The 22213-nt window shown below is 65.5% G+C and overlaps 2 protein-coding genes across 2 annotated transcripts; both read right to left on the bottom strand.

Moving 5' to 3' along the window:
- Positions 1-629: 629 nt before the first annotated feature.
- ATXN7L2 (ataxin 7 like 2) lies at positions 630-8869 on the bottom strand. The gene is given in 19 exon segments (XM_059831002.1): positions 630-644; positions 1881-2036; positions 2038-2123; positions 2369-2594; positions 2596-2728; positions 3627-3748; positions 3911-3935; positions 3937-4092; positions 4189-4293; positions 4295-4358; positions 4361-4430; positions 4559-4641; positions 5491-5530; positions 5532-5706; positions 5708-5779; positions 5865-6063; positions 6245-6349; positions 6495-6563; positions 8737-8869. Coding segments are annotated over 19 exon segments (2034 nt in total).
- A 7766-nt stretch (positions 8870-16635) lies between these two features.
- SYPL2 (synaptophysin like 2) lies at positions 16636-22123 on the bottom strand. The gene is made up of 6 exons (XM_059831303.1): positions 22073-22123; positions 21097-21168; positions 19488-19612; positions 18790-18991; positions 18505-18696; positions 16636-16764 (listed from the first exon to the last, which is right to left on the bottom strand). Exons 1-6 carry the CDS (start codon positions 22121-22123, stop codon positions 16636-16638), a joined length of 771 nt encoding a protein of 256 aa, XP_059687286.1.
- Between the last annotated feature and the right edge of the window lie 90 nt (positions 22124-22213).

The following is a 22213-nucleotide window of genomic DNA, read 5'->3' as shown; positions in this document are numbered from 1 at the left end:
GACCCCCCCTCCCTGTCCCCGCGGGGGGGACAGGGCCACCCCTGTCCCTCTGTCCCCTCAGGGCTCCTGGTGAGCCTGGGGACACCCCCCCCATCCCTGTCCCCCTGGCCGTCCTCCCTGGGGACACCCCATCCCTGTGACACTGGGGACACCCCACGGTCCCCAAAACACCACGGGGACCCCCACGACACAGCCCCCCCCCCCCCCCGGCCCCCTCTTCAATACCTGGCTTTTTTTTTCTTCTTTCTTTTTTTTTAAAAAAAGAAACAAAAAACAGCAATAGTAATTCTTATAAATATCCGCGGCCGGCGGTGGCCGGCGTGGTGGCCCGGTGGTGGCCCAGCGGTGGCCCAGTGGTGGCCCGATGGCCAGTCCCGTACCGGGACCCCCCCCCGGCCGCGGCCCGCCTCCGCTCCCGGGGGCTGATTTAGCAGCAAGAGAACAGAACTGAGAGTCTTGAGGTATTTTTCCGGAGGTTGGTTTTTTCCTTCTTCTTTTTGTTTCCTCGGGGGGGTTTGGGGCTCTTTCCCCCCCCCCGCCCCTTCATCGGCTTTTCGGCATTTTCCGGTGGGGGCTTCCTCGCGCCCGCGGTGGAGGACGCGGGGGGGGACGCCCCGGTGGCCCCTCCGTTAATGGGCTTTGGACTGCGGGAGAGGAGAGCGCTGGGTCAGCCGTGGGGACGGGGACCCCGGGCCCACAGTGTCCCCTAGCCAGGGTTAGGGTGTCCCCACGGTGTCCCCCATCCAGGGTTTGGGTGTCCCCAGAGGGTCCTCACCCTCATCCACTACCCGCAGCCAGGATGTCCCAGGAGCCAGGATCACCGTGTCCCCCCCAAGTGTCCCCTACGTGGGGGCCAGGGGGTACCCAGAGGGTCCCCACAGTGTCCCTCACCCGGGACATGGGTGTCCTAGAAGGTCCCCGTGGTGCCCTCCACCCAGAGCCATGGTGTCCCCAGAGGCTCCCCACTGCATCCACCACCCATGACCCAAGACCACAGTGTCCCCCAGTGTCCCTCCCCGAGGCCAGCGGGTACCCAGAGGGTCCCCCATGGTGTCCCTCACCTGGGACACAGCCATCCCCAGAGGTCCCCATGGCATCCCCCACCTGGGGCCATGCTGTCCCCATGGTGTCCCCTACCCAGACCGGGGAGTGTCCCCCACGCGGTGTCCCCCTACCCAGACTAGGATGTCCCCATGGTGTCCCCTACCCAGACCGGGATGTCCCCTACCCAGACCTGGATGTCCCCGCGGTGTCCCCTACCCAGACTAGGATGTCCCCATGGTGTCCCCCACCCCGACCGGGATGTCCCCATGGTGTCCCCCACCCCGACCGGGATGTCCCCATGGTGTCCCCCTACCCAGACCAGGATGTCCCCTACCCAGACTAGGATGTCCCCATGGTGTTCCCTACCCAGACCAGGATGCCCCCACAGTGTCCCCTACCCAGACCGGGATGTCCCCACAGTGTCCCCTACCCAGACTGGATGTCCCTGCGGTGTCCCCTACCCAGAGCGGGATGTCCCCTACCCAGACCGGGATGTCCCTGCGGTGTCCCCTACCCCAGACCAGGATGTCCCCACGGTGTCCCCTACCCAGACTGGGATGTCCCCGCGGTGTCCCCTACCCAGACTGGGATGTCCCCGCGGTGTCCCCTACCCAGGAGCAGGGTGTCCCTCAGGGCACGGGCACACACAAGCAGCCCAAGCCCTGGAGGATGGCGGGGGGGTCCCACCCTGTCCCCTGGGGGTGCTGGTGGCCCTGGGGGGGTCCCCCCATTTCACTGCCCAGCGTCACACCCTGACGCCGCTCCGCACCCCCAGGAACACCCCAAACACTCGCTCCCACCCCCCCCCAGCACCCCCCCACCCATCTCAGCCCTACCTTCAGGGCGCTCCGCTTCTCCTCGAAGCCCAGGGGGGTCCCCGGCTTCTTCCTGCGGACGGAGCTGCCCGAGTCGGGGGGGGCCGGGCCGGGGGGCGGCGGGGGGCCGGGCAGGGGGGGCGCAGGCTTGGGTTTGACGGGCCGGCAGTACGTGGCCCGCGTTCTTGCGCTTCTTGACCTCGTCCTCGGAGATACAACGCGGGGGGGGCGGCGGTGGCACCCCCGGTCCGTGCAGCGGTGAGCCTCGGGGGTCCACGGTGGCGGCACCGGGGGGGGCCGCGACAGTCCGGGGGGGCGAGCCGTTTCACCCGCGTCGTGCCGTTGAGGACGGCGGTGGAGGAAGAAGCCGGGCAACCCGGAGGAGTGGGTTTCGTCTTGCCGGGGGGGGACCGAAACCTGGCAGCCGGGGTTTTTGCTTTTCACCCCGTCCCCCGAAAAGGTCCGTTACAGGGGGGGCGGCGGCGGCGTGAGAGGGGGCTTCCGTTTGCGGGTATCCGGATCCATCCCGCCGGCCGCTTCCCGGGCTCGGGAAGATTTGCTGGCCTTGGTGGAAGGCAACTTGCTGAAGGAGGGCGAGGGGATGTTGGCCGGCAGCGGGGAGGTGATGGACTGGCTGCCGCCCCCCCCGCACTCCGGCTGGCTGCAGGCCGCCGCGGCGTGGGGGGACCCCACCGTGTAGTTGAGGCTGGCGGGGACCCGGCTCTCCCGCGTGCCGGGGGGGGCGGGCCGCCGTCGGGGTCCGTGGTGGGGGTGAGGGGGTCGGGGCGACGGGGCCGCAGGGAGGGGCGGTGGGGCTGGGGGGGGCAGGGGGGGTGTGGAGGGGGGGCTCGGCGGCCGGAGGGATCTTCCTGCAAGAGGGGAGGGGAAGGGGTGAGATGGACCCCCCCCAAATTCCTGCTCCCATCCCGGACCCCTGCTATGTCCCCCCCGATTCAGATGGGAGGGGTGAGATGGGACCCCCCCAAATCCTCACTCCCATCCCTGACCCCCGCTATGTCCCCCCCGATGCAGGTGGGAGGGGTGAGATGGGACCCCCCCAAATCCCCGCTCCCATCACTGCATTCCCACTACCTCCCCCCCAATTCAGGCAGGGAAAGATGAGATGGGACCCCCCCAAATCCCCACTCCCCTCCCCCCCCCACCCCACCGTCCTTCCGATTCAGGTGGGGAGGGGTGAGATGGGACCCCCCCAAATCCACGCTCCCACCCCTGACCCCTGCTACGACCCCCCCGATTCAGATGGGAGGGGTGAGACGGGACCCCCCCAAATCCCTGCTCCCACCCCTGCATTCCCACTACATCCCCCCCAATTGAGATGGGAAGGGATGAGATGGGACCCCCCCAAATCCCCACTCCCCTCCTCCCCCCCGCCGTCCTTCCTGATTCAGGTGGGGAGGGGTGAGATGGGACCCCCCCAAATCCCCGCTCCCATCCCAGCATCCCCGCCATGCCCCCCCCAGTTCAGCTGGGGACAGGTGAGACAGGTCCCCCCCAAATCCCCACTCCCATCCCTGCATCCCCGCTATGTCCCCCCCGATTCAGGCGGGGAAATATGAGACGGGACCCCCCCCCAAATCCCCGCTCCTATCCTTGCCCCCCCAGCTCAGATACAACCCCCCCCCCCGTCCCACTCTGGGACCCCGGGGAGGGCAAACCCCACCTTGGGCCAGGTGGCTTTGCACCCTGACCCCCCAGCAGCACCCCCCCAGCACCCACTGCCCCCCCCCCAGCCGCCCCCCCCCTCACCTCCACATGTGGGAGCTGAGGTGCCGCTCCAGCATGGAGCCCAGCGCCGAGCAGAAGCGGTCGAGCCGCCGGTTGAAGACGTAACACCCCGGGCTGACCAGGCGGCTCCCGAAGGTGCAAAACTGGGTGGGGGGGGGGGGGCACACGGTCAGCACGACCCCCCCCAAACCCCCCACCCAAAGCATCCCACCCGGCACGGGGGCCGGCAGCGGGACGCAGCTGGGTGGGCTGACGGCGGGGTTGTGGGGGGGTCTCCATCCCTCCCCCGGGGTCCCCTCACTCACCGCCTGGGGCCGCGGCGGGCGCGTGGGGGGGGCGGGGGGGCTCCTCGCCCCCCTCCTCCTCGCTCTCCTCGCTCGACACCCGGCTGCCCCCCTTGGGCAGGGGGAAGGGGAACACCCCCGTGCCCCCCTCCCCGGAGGCGGCTGGTGTGTCCTCGGGGTCGCTGTCGGAGGAAAGCCGGGCCCTGCAACCGGAGAAGTGGGGGCGAAGAGATTTTTGGGGTGCCCAATATGGGGGGGGGGTGTCCCCCCCCCCACCGCCCGGACGCCGGGGTCCTCACCTGGGGAGCGGGCAGTGGGAGTGGGGCAGCTTGGCTCGGCAGGGAGAGGTGCTGGGGGGGCCGGTAAGGGGCTGCGGCAGCGAGGAGGGGTCCTGCTGAGGGGGGGGCAACGGTTCCTTCCCGGGGGGGGCTCCTCTCCTTCGGGGACTCGCCCTTGCGGGAGTTGGCCTCAGCTCGGCCACCAGCACGTCAAAGTCCTTGGCCCGACCCTGCACCTCGCGCCGCTGGTGAACCGAGTGGATCTGTGCCGGGCGACAGCGGGGAGGGGGGGTCAGGAAAACACCTGCCAGGACCCCCCCAAAAACCCCCTGGGCAGGATGATGGGGGGGGGGGGGTGTGTGCGTGTCCCCCACCCCCGGCACCCCGCTACCTTGCAGGTCAGCAAGCGGGTGCAGATCTTCTTGGTGTCGGGGTTGAGCACGCCGCACTGCCTGTTCAGGTCGCACTCCTTCCCTGCGGGCAGAGGAAGGCAGCGGGATGCCGGGGGGGGGCACTGGGGGGGGGGGCCCAGGGCCAAGCTGTGTTGCAGTGCTGGGGGGGAGCAAGTGCTTTGCCCCCTCCCACATCCAGCCCCGGTTGAGGTTTCCGCCGGTGCCATGGCAGGACGAGAGCGGCGGCGGCGGCGGGGGTCGGGGGGGCTTTGGCGGGGGGGGCACGGCCTCACTCGGGCTGGCCGTGGTGGGGGGGGGCTCTGCGGGGGTCACCCCAGCCCTCCCCAGCCAGGGCTGGAGATGGAGACCCCCCCCTCCTCGGAGCGAGACGCCACAGCATCTTCGCTCCGTGGGGGGGGACAAGAGCCCTGAGAGTCATCCTCTGTGGGGCGGGGGGGCCCAGCGTCTCCTGGCCCCCCCGTTTTTCGCCCCCTCCCCAGGGTGAGCCCCCCCACTTTCGCCCCCAGCCTGGGTTCTGCTAATGGCATTGCTCACTGTCGCCTGAGAGTGCCCGCGAGCACCGCAGCCCTCTCTCCGACTCCCATATCTGGGGCGGGGAGGGGGGGGGGATGCCGAGGGGGGGGTTCAACCCTGGCTCACGCTCTTGCCGCACGCTGCCGCCGCCGTTCCTCCGGGCCAGCCGGCACCGCCGGCAGAGACCCGAAACCTGCCGGGTGAACGGAGCTGCGGTCAGGGCCCGGCTCCTGCGGATGCAGGAGGAGAGGTGGGAGATGCCCCCTCGGTACCTACCCCCGCTGCCAGACCCGGCCGCCGAAATAACGGACCGGGATGCCGTGCCGGGATCCGGTGCCGCGCTGCGGCACCGACCTGCCGCCCCCACCCCGTCGCCGGCAAGGAAAGGGGGACTCACGCGCCAGCTTCTTGTGGGACCTGGGGGGCGGCTTGGAGGCACCCCGCGTCCTTCTCCCCCGGAGCGGGCGTGCTCTCTGGCTTGCACCCGGGGCCGTCGGCGGGCATCGCCGGATCCCCCCCGACCCCGGCCGACACCGGGGGCTCTTTCGGCACCGCGGCGGTGGCAGGTTTCCCCCAGGGGTTCCTTGGAGTTGGTGGGTACGGCTTTGGGGGGCACCTTGATCCCGTGCCCGTCCGGTTTAGGGATGCTGGGAATCTTCTCCAGGTTGACCACTGGCACGAACAAGCTGGGGGGACAATTTGGGGGGGGTGTGGGGTGTCAGCGCAGCCCCACGGCAGGGAAGGGGCAGAGCTGCCCGTCCCGGCACTTACCAGAGGTTGTTGTCCTTGTCCGGCCGCTCGGGCAGGGGCTGGACTCGTCCGCGGGCACCCGGGGGCTTCTCCCGCAGCGCCTTGGCCGCACCGGGGGTCCCGCCGGCCGCCGGCTGCCCGTTGACGGCGATGTGGCACTTGGCGGCGGCGGCGGCAGCGGCGCGGGCGTACAGCTTGCTGAGCGGGCCGTGGCGGCGTTCTGCTGGCACAGGGTGGGACGGGGCAGGGGAGGAAAGCCTGGCGTCAGCCCGCACCCGGGGTCCCACTGCCGTGAGCCCCCCACCCTGGGCTCCACCGGCACGGCTTTCCCCTGTCCCTCCCAGTGCCGGAGGGAATGCCGTGGGGGGGAACAGCCGTGCCCGGAGTCCCCCCCGGCTCACCGCAGTGCTTCTGGAAGGCCTGCGGCTTCACCACCTGGCTGCAGTGGTTGCAAACCACCAGGTAAAACTCGTCGTGCGCCGGGCAGTGGCCGAAGATGTTCATGTCTGCGGGGCGAGAGTTCGGTGAGCGGCGCGGCACAGCTCCCGCCGGGTCTCGGTGCCGGGGGAAGCATCGCAGCCCGAGGGTCCAGGCTGGAGGGCAAGCACGGCACCGAAACACCGGGTCTTCTCCCCAGAGGAGGGAGCTTACCTTCCTTGATCAGGGTCATGGCGTCCAGTTTCTTACCGCCGCTCTTCCCGCTCTCCTCCAGCTCCGACCCTGATCCTGCGGGAGACAAAACCCTGTCAGCAGCGGCCGGCACGGGGACGGTCCCGGCTTTTCCCAGCCGCATCCAGCATCTGGTGCGGCCACCAAGTCCCCACCACTGGCAGCACCGCCACTCCTGCCCATCAAATGCCGCCAGCACTCCTGGAACAATTAAACCAGCTAAAATTAGACCAGAGGGACGGATTCATCCCGGGATCAGGGTCGGCCTCGCGGCACGCCATCGCCTCCCAGGTCCCTGTCCCACCACCCCGCGCCGGACCCTGCCGACAGCCCACCGCCAGCGTGGCGCGGGTGCTCCTAGGGACAGCCCTGTCCTGGCTGGGATGTGACCGGGGTCAGCCCCCGCTGCCCAGGGGACACCCCGGGGACACCGCTGGGGCCACCCTGGTCCCCATCTGGCCACGGCCCCACGGCCCGCGTCCTCGCTGGCCGTGCCAGGCGCGTGTGCCGGCCCCAGCCAGCTGCACCGGGCTCTGCTGCAGGGGGACCGGTGTCCACCGGGCCAGCGGTGACAGTGTCCTGGCCAGCTGTGCCATACTGGGTGCCCAGTGCCATCCAGCAGTGCCATACTGGGTGCCCAGTGCAATCCCCAGTCCTATCAGGCCGTGCCATACCAGGTGCCCAGTCCCATCCGGCTGTGCCATACTGGGCGCCCAGTCCCGTCCGGCCGTGCCATACTGGATATGCGGTCCTGTCTGGCCGTGCTATACTGGGTGCCCAGTCCCAATAAGCAGTGCCATCCTGGGCACCCAGTGCCACCCAGCTGTGCCGTACTGGGTGCACCAGTCCATCCCCAGTCCTATCAGGCCGTGCCCAGTCCTGGTCAGCAGTACCATACTGGGCACCCAGTCCTGTTTGGCCGTGCCATACTGGGTCCCCAGTCCTGCCCAGCCGTACCGTACTGGGTGCACCAGTCCATCCCCAGTCCTATCAGGCTGTGCCACATCAGGTGCCCAGTCCCATCCAGCCATGCCATACTGGGAGCCCAGTCCCATCCGGCCATGCCATATTGGGCACCCAGTCCTGTCTGGCAGTGCCATACTGGATATGCGGTCCTGTCCAGCTGTGCCATACTGGGAGCCCAGTCCCATCTGGCCATGCCATACTGGCCATCCAGTCCTGTCCAGCCATGCCATACTGGGAGCCCAGCCCCATCTGGCTGTGCCATACTGGGCATCCAGTCCTGTCCGGCTGTGCCATACTGGGCGCCCAGTCCCATCTGGCCGTGCTATACTGGGCATCCAGTCCTGTCCGGCCGTGCCATACTGGGTGCCCAGTCCCATCTGGCCGTGCTATACTGGGCATCCAGTCCTGTCCAGCCGTGCCATACTGGGCGCCCAGCCCCATCTGGCCATGCCATACTGGGCGCCCAGTCCTGTCCAGCTGTGCCATACTGGGAGCCCAGCCCCATCTGGCCATGCCATACTGGGCATCAAGTCCTGTCCGGCCCGTGCCATACTGGGAGCCCAGCCCCATCCGGCCATGCCATACTGGGCGCCCCAGTCCTGTCCAGCTGTGCCATACTGGGCGCCCAGCTCCGCCCAGCCACGCCAGGAGCGCTCCGTTCCCATCCAGCCGCACCGGGAGCCCACGCCGTGCCCACCGGCTGCCCGGTCCCGTCCGGCTGTGACTCGGGCACCGGTGGGGCAGTGCCCGCCCTGGGGTGCCCGGTGCCGGTGCCCGGTGTGCAGAGCCCACCGGGGCAGCGCCCAGTTCCCCAGTACGCAGCGCCCAGTTCCCAGTACGCAGCGCCCAGTTCCCAGCACAGGGTACCCCGCTGCCCGGCACGTGACGCCCGGTTCCCCGCTCTGCGGCTCCCGGTGCCCACCGCCGGGTAACGCGGCAACTGGTTCCCAGTCCGGGCCACCCAGTGCCCGCCGCACCCGGGGATACTTAGCACCCGGGATGGGGCACCCGGTAACTGGCTCCCAGTACCGGGCGCAGGGTTCCCAGTGACCAGACTGGGGGGCCCGGTGCCAGCTCTGGCTGCCCGCTCCCCGGTGCCCACTGTCCAGTGCCCGCTGCCCGTTGCGGGGCGCCCGCTGCCCGCCTACCGCGCGGCGGCGCTAGGACCGGGGGGCGGCGGGCGCGGCTCCGTTCTCGGCAGCCCCCCCCCCCGCCCGCCTCCCCCCCCCCCCCGCCGCCGCCGCCGCCGCCCCTACACCCGGCTCGGCCGGCGGCCCGGCCCGCTCCACCCAGGCGCTCCAGCTCTGCCCCGCGAACTCGTCGAGGCTGGGCAGCCGCCGCTCCGCCGCCGCCGCCGCCATCGCCGCCGCCGCGCGCCCACGCGCCGCCATCGCCGCCGCCGCCGCCGCGGGAGCGCGCCCCCCCCTCAGCCGCCGCCGCCGCCGCCGCCGCCGCCGCCCCCGCCCCGCGCGCGCCCCCGCGCATGCGCCGCGCGCCCCCGCCCGCCCCGCGGCACCACGGGCGGTGTAGTCCCGCCCCGCCCGGGGGCTGCCCCGCACCGGCGCCGTCCCGGGGACACCCGCCGGCCCCGGGCGAGACAGGGGGCGGGGGGCCGGGGGCGACATGCACCCCTGTACGGGGCGGGGGTCCATATACCCCTGTACGGGGCGGGGGTCCATATATCCCTATATGGGTCGGGGGTCCATATACCCCTATACGGGGCGGGGTTCGGGGGTCCATATACCCCTATACGGGACGGGGAGTGGGGGGTCCATATACCCCTATATGGGTCGGGGGTCCATATACCCCTGTACGGGGCGGGGAGTGGGGGGTCCATATACCCCTATACGGGTCGGGGGTCCATATACCCCTATATGGGGCGGGGGGTCCATATACCCCTATACGGGGCAGGGGTCGGGGGTCCATATACCCCTATACAGGGCTGGGGGTCCATATACCCCTATATGGGGTGGGGGTAGGGGGTCCATATATCCCTATACGGGGTGGGGGGTCAGAAGTCCATATACCCCTATACGGGGCTGGGGGCCGGGGGCGACATACACCCCTATACAGGGCTGGGGGTCAGGGGTCTATATACCCCTATACAGGGCTGGGTGTCAGGGGTCCATATACCCCTATACTGGGCTGGGGGCTGGGGGTGACATAGCGGGGGGCCGGGAGTCCATATACCACCTATACGGGCTGGGAGTCAGGAGTCCATATACCGCTATACGGGGCTGGGGGCCGGCAGTCCGTATCCCCTATACGGGGCTGGGGGCTGGGGATCCATATACCCCTATATGGGGCTGGGGGTCAGGAGTCCATATAATGCCTGTATGGGGCTGGGGGTCAGGGGTGACATAAACCCCTATACGGGGCTGGGGGCCGGGAGTCCATATACTGCCTATATGGGGCTAGGGACCGGGGGTGACATATACCGCTATATGGGGCTGGGGGTCTGGGGCAACATATACCCCTATACGGGGCTGGGCGCCTGCAGTCTGTATACCCCTATACAGGGCTGGGTGCCGGGGGTGACATATACCCCTATACAGGGGTGGGGGCCCGGGTGTGACATATACTGCCTATACAGGTCTGGGGGTCCATATACCCCTCTACAGGGCTGGGGGTCAGGTGTGACATATATCCCTATACGGGGCTGGGGGCCGGGGGTCCACATACAGAGCTGAACAGCCAGTGGAGTTATATACCCACTATGTGGGGCTGGGGACCCAGGGGTCCTATATACTCCCCATACAGGGCTGGGGACCCAGGGGTCCTATATACTCCCCATACAGGGCTGGGGACCCAGGGGTCCTATATACTCCCGATACAGGGCTGGGGACCCAGGGGTCCTATATACTCCCCATACAGGGCTGGGGACCCAGGGGTCCTATATATACTCCCCATACAGGGCTGGGGACCCAGGGGTCCTATATATACTCCCCATACAGGGCTGGGGACCCAGGGGTCCTATATATACTCCCGATACAGGGCTGGGGACCCAGGGGTCCTATATATACTCCCCATACAGGGCTGGGGACCCAGGGGTCCTATATATACTCCCGATACAGGGCTGGGGACCCAGGGGTCCTATATATACTCCCGATACAGGGCTGGGGACCCAGGGGTCCTATATACTCCCGATACAGGGCTGGGGACCCAGGGGTCCTATATATACTCCCCATACAGGGCTGGGGACCCAGGGGTCCTATATATACTCCCGATACAGGGCTGGGGACCCAGGGGTCCTATATACTCCCCATACAGGGCTGGGGACCCAGGGGTCCTATATATACTCCCCATACAGGGCTGGGGACCCAGGGGTCCTATATATACTCCCCATACAGGGCTGGGGACCCAGGGGTCCTATATATACTCCCCATACAGGGCTGGGGACCCAGGGGTCCTATATATACTCCCGATACAGGGCTGGGGACCCAGGGGTCCTATATATACTCCCGATACAGGGCTGGGGACCCAGGGGTCCTATATACTCCCGATACAGGGCTGGGGACCCAGGGGTCCTATATATACTCCCGATACAGGGCTGGGGACCCAGGGGTCCTATATATACTCCCGATACAGGGCTGGGGACCCAGGGGTCCTATATATACTCCCGATACAGGGCTGGGGACCCAGGGGTCCTATATACTCCCGATACAGGGCTGGGGACCCAGGGGTCCTATATATACTCCTGATACAGGGCTGGGGACCCAGGGGTCCTATATATACTCCTGATACAGGGCTGGGGACCCAGGGGTCCTATATACTCCCGATACAGGGCTGGGGACCCAGGGGTCCTATATATACTCCCCATACAGGGCTGGGGACCCAGGGGTCCTATATATACTCCCCATACAGGGCTGGGGACCCAGGGGTCCTATATACTCCCGATACAGGGCTGGGGACCCAGGGGTCCTATATATACTCCTGATACAGGGCTGGGGACCCAGGGGTCCTATATACTCCCGATACAGGGCTGGGGACCCAGGGGTCCTATATATACTCCCGATACAGGGCTGGGGACCCAGGGGTCCTATATATACTCCCGATACAGGGCTGGGGACCCAGGGGTCCTATATACTCCCGATACAGGGCTGGGGACCCAGGGGTCCTATATATACTCCTGATACAGGGCTGGGGACCCAGGGGTCCTATATATACTCCCGATACAGGGCTGGGGACCCAGGGGTCCTATATACTCCCGATACAGGGCTGGGGACCCAGGGGTCCTATATACTCCCGATACAGGGCTGGGGACCCAGGGGTCCTATATATACTCCCGATACAGGGCTGGGGACCCAGGGGTCCTATATATACTCCCGATACAGGGCTGGGGACCCAGGGGTCCTATATACTCCCGATACAGGGCTGGGGACCCAGGGGTCCTATATATACTCCTGATACAGGGCTGGGGACCCAGGGGTCCTATATATACTCCCGATACAGGGCTGGGGACCCAGGGGTCCTATATACTCCCGATACAGGGCTGGGGACCCAGGGGTCCTATATATACTCCCGATACAGGGCTGGGGACCCAGGGGTCCTATATATACTCCTGATACAGGGCTGGGGACCCAGGGGTCCTATATACTCCCGATACAGGGCTGGTTATCCCTATAGGGGGCTGGACTCCCGGAAGCAACATATACTCCTGATACAGGGCTGTGGGTATATAATCCCCATATGGACTGGGGACCCAAGTTATCCCTGTATGGGGCTGGACTCCCAGGGGTGATATATACTGCCTATACAGGGATGGGGACCCGGGGTTTATATATATCCCCTATAGAGGGCTGGGACGGGGCTGGACTCCCGGGGGTTACATATACCCCCGACACGGGGCTGGACAGCCAGGGGTTAATATACGCTTCCCATACCCAACTGGGGACCCAGAGCTTATACACATCCCTATACAGAACTGGCCACCCAAGTGCTATATACCCCTCTATAGGGTTGGACAGCAGGGGTTACTTATGCCCTTATACAGGGCAGGACTCCCAGGGGTCACCCCTATAGAGGGCAGGGCACCCAGGGATTGTATAGAGCCCCTATGCATCAGCAAGTAACGGGTGTTTAACTACTCCCTGTATAGAGCTGGATACCCAGGGCTTATATATGTCCCTATGGAGAGGCAGACATCCAGGTGCTAATATACGTCCCCTACAGAGAGCGGGACACCCAGGGCTTATACACAGCCCCTGTACAGAGCTGGGCCCCGGGGACTTAAACATACCCTATAGAGAGGGGGACACCCCGGTGTTACGTATACCCTTATACAGAGCAGGACACCCCGGAGTTGTGTGTACCCCTATATAAAGCTCCGTACACAGAGCAGGACACCCAGGAGTTGTGTGTACCCCTATATAAAGCTCCATATAGAGAGCAGGACACGCAGGAGTTGTGTGTACCCCTATATAAAGCTCCATACACAGAGCAGGACACCCAGGAGTTGTGTGTACCCCTATATAAAGCTCCGTATACAGAGCAGGACACCCCGGAGTTGTGTGTACCCCTATATAAAGCTCCGTATAGAGAGCAGGACACCCAGGAGTTGTGTGTACCCCTATATAAAGCTCCGCACACAGAGCAGGACACCCAGGAGTTGTGTGTACCCCCTATATAAAGCTCTGTATAGAGAGCAGGACACCCAGGAGTTGTGTGTACCCCTATATAAAGCTCCGTATAGAGAGCAGGACACCCAGGAGTTGTGTGTACCCCTATATAAAGCTCCGTACACAGAGCAGGACACCCCGGAGTTGTGTGTACCCCTATATAAAGCTCTGTATAGAGAGCAGGACACCCAGGAGTTGTGTGTACCCCCTATATAAAGCTCTGTACACAGAGCAGGACACCCAGGAGTTGTGTGTACCCCTATATAAAACTCCATATAGAGAGCAGGACACCCAGGAGTTGTGTGTACCCCTATATAAAACTCCATATAGAGAGCAGGACACCCAGGAGTTGTGTGTACCCCTCTATAAAGCTCCGCACACAGAGCAGGACACCCAGGAGTTGTGTGTACCCCTATATAAAGCTCCGTACACAGAGCAGGACACCCAGGAGTTGTGTGTACCCCTATATAAAGCTCCGTATAGAGAGCAGGACACCCAGGAGTTGTGTGTACCCCTATATAAAGCTCTGTATAGAGAGCAGGACACCCAGGAGTTGTGTGTACCCCTCTATAAAGCTCCGCACACAGAGCAGGACACCCAGGAGTTGTGTGTACCCCTATATAAAGCTCCGTACACAGAGCAGGACACGCAGGAGTTGTGTGTACCCCTATATAAAGCTCCGTATAGAGAGCAGGACACCCAGGAGTTGTGTGTACCCCTATATAAAGCTCTGTATAGAGGAGCAGGACACCCAGGAGTTGTGTGTACCCCTATATAAAGCTCTGTATAGAGAGCAGGACACCCCGGAGTTGTGTGTACCCCCTATATAAAGCTCTGTATAGAGAGCAGGACACCCAGGAGTTGTGTGTACCCCTATATAAAGCTCCATACACAGAGCAGGACACCCAGGAGTTGTGTGTACCCCCTATATAAAGCTCCGCACACAGAGCAGGACACCCAGGAGTTGTGTGTACCCCTATATAAAACTCCATATAGAGAGCAGGACACCCAGGAGTTGTGTGTACCCCTATATAAAACTCCATATACAGAGCAGGACACCCAGGAGTTGTGTGTACCCCTATATAAAGCTCCGCACACAGAGCAGGACACCCAGGAGTTGTGTGTACCCCTATATAAAGCTCCATACACAGAGCAGGACACCCCGGAGTTGTGTGTACCCCTATATAAAGCTCCGTACACAGAGCAGGACACCCCGGAGTTGTGTGTACCCCCTATATAAAGCTCCATATAGAGAGCAGGACACCCCGGAGTTGTGTGTACCCCTATATAAAGCTCCATATAGAGAGCAGGACACCCAGGAGTTGTGTGTACCCCTATATAAAGCTCCGCACACAGAGCAGGACACCCCGGAGTTGTGTGTACCCCTATATAAAGCTCCGCACACAGAGCAGGACACGCAGGAGTTGTGTGTACCCCTATATAAAGCTCCATATAGAGAGCAGGACACCCAGGAGTTGTGTGTACCCCTATATAAAGCTCCGTACACAGAGCAGGACACCCAGGAGTTGTGTGTACCCCTATATAAAGCTCCGTATACAGAGCAGGACACCCCAGAGTTGTGTGTACCCCTATATAAAGCTCTGTATAGAGAGCAGGACACCCAGGAGTTGTGTGTACCCCTATATAAAGCTCCGCACACAGAGCAGGACACCCAGGAGTTGTGTGTACCCCTATATAAAGCTCCGTATACAGAGCAGGACACCCAGGAGTTGTGTGTACCCCTATATAAAGCTCCATACACAGAGCAGGACACCCAGGAGTTGTGTGTACCCCTATATAAAGCTCCGCACACAGAGCAGGACACCCCGGAGTTGTGTGTACCCCTATATAAAGCTCTGTATAGAGAGCAGGACACCCAGGAGTTGTGTGTACCCCTATATAAAGCTCCGCACACAGAGCAGGACACCCAGGAGTTGTGTGTACCCCTATATAAAGCTCTGTATAGAGAGCAGGACACCCAGGAGTTGTGTGTACCCCTATATAAAGCTCCGCACACAGAGCAGGACACCCAGGAGTTGTGTGTACCCCTATATAAAGCTCCGTACACAGAGCAGGACACCCAGGAGTTGTGCGTACCCCCTATATAAAGCTCCGTATAGAGAGCAGGACACGCAGGAGTTGTGTGTACCCCTATATAAAGCTCCGCACACAGAGCAGGACACCCAGGAGTTGTGTGTACCCCTATATAAAGCTCCGCACACAGAGCAGGACACCCAGGAGTTGTGTGTACCCCTATATAAAGCTCTGTATAGAGAGCAGGACACCCAGGAGTTGTGTGTACCCCTATATAAAGCTCCGCACACAGAGCAGGACACCCAGGAGTTGTGTGTACCCCTATATAAAGCTCCGCACACAGAGCAGGACACCCCGGAGTTGTGTGTACCCCTATATAAAGCTCCATATAGAGAGCAGGACACCCCGGAGTTGTGTGTACCCCTATATAAAGCTCCATATAGAGAGCAGGACACCCAGGAGTTGTGTGTACCCCTATATAAAGCTCCATATAGAGAGCAGGACACCCAGGAGTTGTGTGTACCCCTATATAAAGCTCCGTACACAGAGCAGGACACCCAGGAGTTGTGTGTACCCCTATATAAAGCTCCGTACACAGAGCAGGACACCCAGGAGTTGTGTGTACCCCCTATATAAAGCTCCGCACACAGAGCAGGACACCCAGGAGTTGTGTGTACCCCTATATAAAGCTCCGTATACAGAGCAGGACACCCAGGAGTTGTGTGTACCCCTATATAAAGCTCCGCACACAGAGCAGGACACCCCGGAGTTGTGTGTACCCCCCATATAAAGCTCCGTATAGAGAGCAGGACACCCAGGAGTTGTGTGTACCCCTCTATAAAGCTCCGTATAGAGAGCAGGACACCCAGGAGTTGTGTGTACCCCTATATAAAGCTCCGCACACAGAGCAGGACACCCCGGAGTTGTGTGTACCCCTATATAAAGCTCTGTATAGAGAGCAGGACACCCAGGAGTTGTGTGTACCCCTATATAAAGCTCCGCACACAGAGCAGGACACCCAGGAGTTGTGTGTACCCCCTATATAAAGCTCCATACACAGAGCAGGACACCCCGGAGTTGTGTGTACCCCTATATAAAGCTCCGCACACAGAGCAGGACACCCAGGAGTTGTACATACCCTTATACAGAGCAGGACATGCGGGTGTTCTATGTACCCCTATACAGAGGCAGACACCAGGGGTTATACGCACCCCCCTATAGAGCTGGTACCCAGGACTTTTATACGCCCCCCACGCCGAGGTGGACACCCCGGGGTTACACACAGAGCCCCCCTATACCGCGGGGGGCACCCAGGGTTACGCAGACCCCTATATACAGCCAGGCAGCAGCGGTTAATGCCCCCTCCCCGGGGTTCCGCGTCCCCCCCCCATAGCACCCGTACCCCTCGCGGCTCCAACCCCGGGGGCCAGCGACACCCCGTCCCCGGGCTGGCGGCCGGCGCGAGGTCCCGGGGGACAGGTGGGACCCCCCCCCCCCCGGGGTGGCTACTGCTTGTCGATGGCACCCTGCTCGGCGGCGCTGTCGGGGGGCCCAGGCTGCGCCCCCCACGACGTCTCCTTCAGCACGAACCAGCAGTTCCCAGCCCACAGCAGAAAGTTGATGAAGCCGAAGAGCTGGGGGGAGAGGAGAGACCCCCCCGCGGCGGGGGGCACCCATGGGTGAGGCCCAGCCCCGGGCGCCCCATGGGCACCCCATGCGTCTCATGCGACCCACGCACCTCGTACACCCCGTGCACCCCATGCGCCTCATGCACCCCATGCGTCCCCTTCACCCCATGCACCTTATGGGTCCCACGTGTCCCATGCACCCCACGCGCCCCATGTGCCCCGTGCACCTCATGCGCCCCACGCGCCTCATGGACCCCACGTGCCCCATGCACCTCATGCGCCCCATGTGCCCCACGCACCCCACATGCCTCATGCGCCCCATGAACCCCATGGGCCCTGTGTGAACCGTGTGCCCCGTTTGCCTCATGCACCCCACGCGCCCCACGCACCCCGTGCACCTCATGCGCCCCACGCACCCCACATGCCTCATGCGTCCCATGCACCCCATGTGCCCTGTGTGAACCGTGTGCCCCGTTTGCCTCATGCACCCCACGCGCCCCACGCACCCCACACACCCCACATGCCTCATGTGTCCCATGCACCCCATGTGCCCTGTGTGAACCGTGTGCCCCATTTGCCTCATGCACCCCACGCGCCCCACGCACCCTGTGCACTCCCTGCACCCCATGCACCTCATGCACCCCACGCACCTCATGCACCCCACATGCCCCACGCACCCCGTGCACCCCCTGCACCCCACGCACCCCACACACCCCATATGCCCTGGGCACCCCAAGCACCTCATGGACCCCACGTGCCCCATGCACCCCATGTGCCCCATGTGCCCTGTGCACCTCATGCACTCCATGCGCCCCATGCGCCCCATGCACCCTGTGCACCCCACGCGCCCCATGCTCCTCATGTGCCCTATGCACCCCATGTACCCCATGTACCCCATGTGCCCCGTGTGCCCCATGTGCCTCATGCACCCCACACACCCTGTGCACCCCACAGACCCCATGCGCCCCATGTATCCCATGTGCCCCATGTGTCCCCTGTGCCCCCTGCACCCCACACAACCTATGCACCCCATGCACTCCACGCACCCATGTACCCCACGCACCCTGCGCATCCCGTGTATCCCACACACCCCATGTGCCCCATGCACCTCATGCACCTCAGGCACCCCATGCGCTTCATGCACCCCATGCACTCCACGGACCCCACGTGCCCACACCAGGGGCTGCATCACCACCGCCCACCCCAGCATGGGGGTCCCCTATGGCTGTGGGGGGTGTCTCGTGGGGATGCAGGAAGGTTCCCACGTCCCGTGGGACCAGCGTGGAGTTAGCACCGCGGCCACGGCACGCGTGTGCGCGCATTTCCACCACCCTCTCCCGCCTCAGCTCGGGAATCCTCGCGGGTGTGAGCGTACGTGTGTGTGCACGCGCCCGCGTGTGTGCATGCGTGTACGTGCTTGTGTGCACGATGTGTTCATGTGTCCGTGTGCATTTTCAGGCGAACACGTGTGCGCATGGGTGCGCGTTCGTGCGCGTGGGTTTGGCAAGCATGTGCAGGCATCCACACGCATGTGTGTGTGTGTGCACACGCGTGTGCCCCCGCAAGGGCTGGGAGCCGCTGAGCCCGGCTTGAAGCACCATAAATCTCTCCCCCAAGCAAATAAATAAAAACACGTGCCCACGTGTGCATGCCTGTATATTCACCCACGTGTCCATATGTGCACGCGTGGGTGCCTATACCCCGTGTGCCCGTGAGCGTCGGCATGCACCGGCGCCCGGCTCTCACCACGGAGATGTTGGCCAGCCCCATGGCCGGCGTGGCGCCGGCGTTGCAGACCACCTCCGGGCCCTGGCAGACCCCCATGGCGGCGATGAGGCTGGCGGGCCGCGTGGCCGCCTTCACGTCGGTGAGCCCCTTGCCCCACGCCGCCGCCGCCACCAGCCAGAAGAAGGCGAAGCAGACGGTGACGCAGAAATCCTACCGGGATGGAGACACCGGGCTCAGCCCCGGTGCCGGCGGGGAGCAGGGCAGGATCTGTCCCGTCCCTTCCCAGGGATGCGGCCGCCTTACCGCGAAGGGGAGCTTCTTATTTTCGCCGTAGAGGGAATGAAAGCGGAGGTAAAGCACCAGAGCCGCCATGGCGTAGAGGAAGGAGAAGACCCCCAGGGTCACGAAAAATTCGGCGGGAGCGGAGAAATCGCCGACGAGGTGCAGGGTGCGGGTCTCCGACTCGCCCTCGCAGTCCGGCATCTCAAAGGGGATCTGGTATAACCTGGGATAGCGGGAGGGGGACATCGCGTGGCCCGGGAACGGAGGGGACGATGGGGGTGGCTCTGCCAGCTCCAAATAACCGCGCTGGGGTGGTCCCCCGGGGATGGAGGGCACGGACCCACTGCCGGGTCGGAACCTGGACCCTTTGCCGCAGTCCGGTGCCCCGGCACGGGGCCGGTGGCTGAGGGAAGGGGTTAAAACCGTGGCTCACGGCTGGCCCGGCTCCATCCCTGTCTTCCCTGATTAACGAGGATCCCCCGGATGGTGTCGGGAACCGGAGCCGGGGGATGCCCCGCAGTGCCGGGGGGTCCCCAGCCGGACACGGCACCTCCCCACCCACAGGGACCGTGGCTGAGGTCCCACGGGGGGTCCCAGCAGCAGGGATGGGGTTGAACCCCAACCCAGCTCCCCGCGTCCCCCTTGGCTTGCCGTGGGGCTATGCCGGGCGCCGGGGTGGGTTCCTGGGAGGGGGGGGTCCGGGCTCGGTGCCCCCTCACCTGAAGGGGTACCCGAACTGGACAGAAATGGCGCTCATCTCTTTGGTTTCGCCGTCGCATTTCACCGTCGCCCCGGTCTCGCCGCAGAAGGAGCCGCAGGCCCCGAAGGCGAAGATGGCGAAGAGCTGCGGGAGAGGAGCAGCGGGTCGGGGTGTGGGGGGCGGCTCGAGACCCTGGGGACCCCCCCACCCTGGGGTGGGATGCACCCAACTGGCCCCGCTTGGGGTTTGCACCCCATGGCGCTCTGTCACAGCGGCCGCGGCGGCGCAGGGCGAGCTGCCACCCCACAGCTGTCGGCCACGTGCGCCAGCACCGGGGCTGCCGCCGGCACCGGGATTTACGGCCGGGGGGGGAAACGGGGCAGCGGCGTGGGGCGATGCTCTGGGGAGGGTCAGCGAGGCCACCCCCCAGTTAATTTTAGGCACGGTGCTGAGCGCCGGAGCTGGTTTCCGGCAAGCCCGGAGCATCCCCACGGTGGGACCCCCGGGGTCATCCTGCCGCCATCCGTTCCCCTTCCCCGGGGAGCTGCCGCTGCCATTTCCCGTCCCTCGGTGCGGAGCTGCTCTCCTCTCCGGCGGAGGGTGCCGGGAAAACGCCGTTCCCAAATAGTTTTCCGGCAACTCATCCCAGCTGAGCTCACGGCTTCCCAGGGCCAGCCGGGTGAAGGGGGGAAGCTGAGTGGCCAGGCCTGACGCCGTGGGGATGGGCAGGCCCACGTGCGGCACCGAGGGTGGAAGCAGGAGCGTTGGCGACCACCCCGGGGATTTTCCTCCCGCTTTCGGCTTCGGGGTACACGCAGGGCCTGATCCTGCACGGTCACCCCGCTGGCAGGGGGTGCCCTGGGTGGGATTATCCAAAGCAAAGAGCCATGGGATTGCGGGAAAAGCCCCCTCAACGCGGATCCTCCGGGTAGGAGATGCCCAAACGGGTCCAGCTTCATTCCCCGGGGGCTGAGCCCCCCCTCGTGCCTCAGTTTCCCCAGTGCTGGCGCCTGGGCATGGGGCCGGCTGGGAACCCACCGGCCACGGCGAGGCCGTGCCGCAGAAATGCCGCCCTGAAATACAATCCCGGAGCCATTCATGGCACGGCCGGGACGGGGCCGGGGCCGCGGGCGCTTGGCTCCCCCCGTCCCTGGGGTCCCCCCTCCTGGGACCCGCTGACCCCCAGCCCCCCCTCCCCACCCACCCGCCTGGTGCTCCCTGAGCCCGTGGGAATGACGGGGACCCAGCACCCCGATGTCACCGTCCCCTCCGGCATGGCCGGGCAAAGCCACCTGCTCAAGGTCACCGGGGGGGCCGCGTGGCCTGAACCCAGGCGTCCGGGCGGCTCCGCACCCCAACTCCCCCGGACCCCCCCCAGGATGGGGTCCCCACACCCAGAGCTGCCGGGGTGGGGGAGGCTCCGGAGGGGCAGGGGGGCCTCCGGGGTCCCCTCCTCCCGGGGGGGGGGTGCTTTAGGAAAGCAATGGGGCACCCCAAATCTGGGGGTGGGGGGGAAGTGCTGGGCAGGGGTCCCGGGGGACCAGCACCCAGGGGTGCTGGGGAAGGGGTGGTGCTGGGGGGGGGGGTCCTGGTGCCGGGGTCAGGCGCGGGATGGGGGGGGGACTCACCCATTCCAGCACCTTGATGAAGCCCAGGGGCTCCAGGAGGCGGCCCCAGCGCACCCCACCCAGGACGCGGTCCTGCGGGGAGAGAGCGGTGGGAGCCGGGACCCCGGGGCGGCCCCGGGGGCTGCAACGGGGGGGGGGGGGGCGCTGGGACCACCCGGGGGGGGGGCTGCTCGGGGTGGGGGGGCTGCAACGGGGGACGGGGGGGGGCTGCAACGGGCGGGGGGGTGCCCCGGGGGGCTGCAACGGGGGACGGGGGGGGGCTGCAACGGGCGGGGGGGTGCCCCGGGGGGCTGCAACGGGGGACGGGGGGGGCTGCAACGGGTGGGGAGCTGCCCCGGGGGACCGGGGGGCTGCAACGGGGGACCGAGGGGGCTGCAACAGGGGGGCTGCTCGGGGTGGGGGGCTGCCCCGGGGGACCGGGGGGCTGCAACGGGGGACCGGGGGGGGCCGATCCGGGCGGGGGGGGCTGCCCCGGGGGGCTGCAACGAGGGACCGGGGGGGCTGCAACGGACGGGGGGGTGCCCCGGGGGACCGGGGGGACCGCCCGGGGGGGCTCCTCGGGGTGGGGGGCTGCAACGGGGGAACGGGGGGGCTGCCCCGGGGGGCTGCAACGGGTGTGGGGCTGCCCCGGGGGACCGGGGGGGCGATCCGGGCGGGGGGGCTGCCCCGGGGGGCTGCAGCGGGGGACCGGGGGGGGCTGTAACGGGAGTTGCCCCGGGCGGCGGGACTGCACCGGGGGACCGGGTTGCTGCACCGGCCACGGCACCAGGACAGCGGAGAGCTGCACCGGGAGGGTCGCACCGGGCGGCTGCACCGAGAGTTGCAGCGGGACACCGGGGAGCTGCACCGGGAGTTGCATGGAGGGGACCGGGGGATGCACCGGGACTTGCCCCGGGGAAGTGTACCGGAGCACCGAGGGGCCGCACCGGGAGACTGCCCCGGGCACCGGGGAGGGGTGGTGGCACCGGAGCCCTACCTGGAGCCGGGGCGCTTTGTCGCCGGCCGCGGGGGCACCGGGCTCCGACATGGCGGGGCCGGGGGCGGTCGGTGCTGCCTCCGCCGCCCGCTGGGACCGCTCCGCTGTCAGAGCCGCCACCGGCAACCCCACCGCCCCCGG

The sequence above is a fragment of the Gavia stellata genome, chromosome 30, assembly GCF_030936135.1.
Source record: "Gavia stellata isolate bGavSte3 chromosome 30, bGavSte3.hap2, whole genome shotgun sequence".
In the NCBI taxonomy this organism is placed as follows: Eukaryota; Metazoa; Chordata; class Aves; order Gaviiformes; family Gaviidae; genus Gavia; species Gavia stellata.
This window is presented reverse-complemented; position numbering and strand designations above follow the sequence as displayed.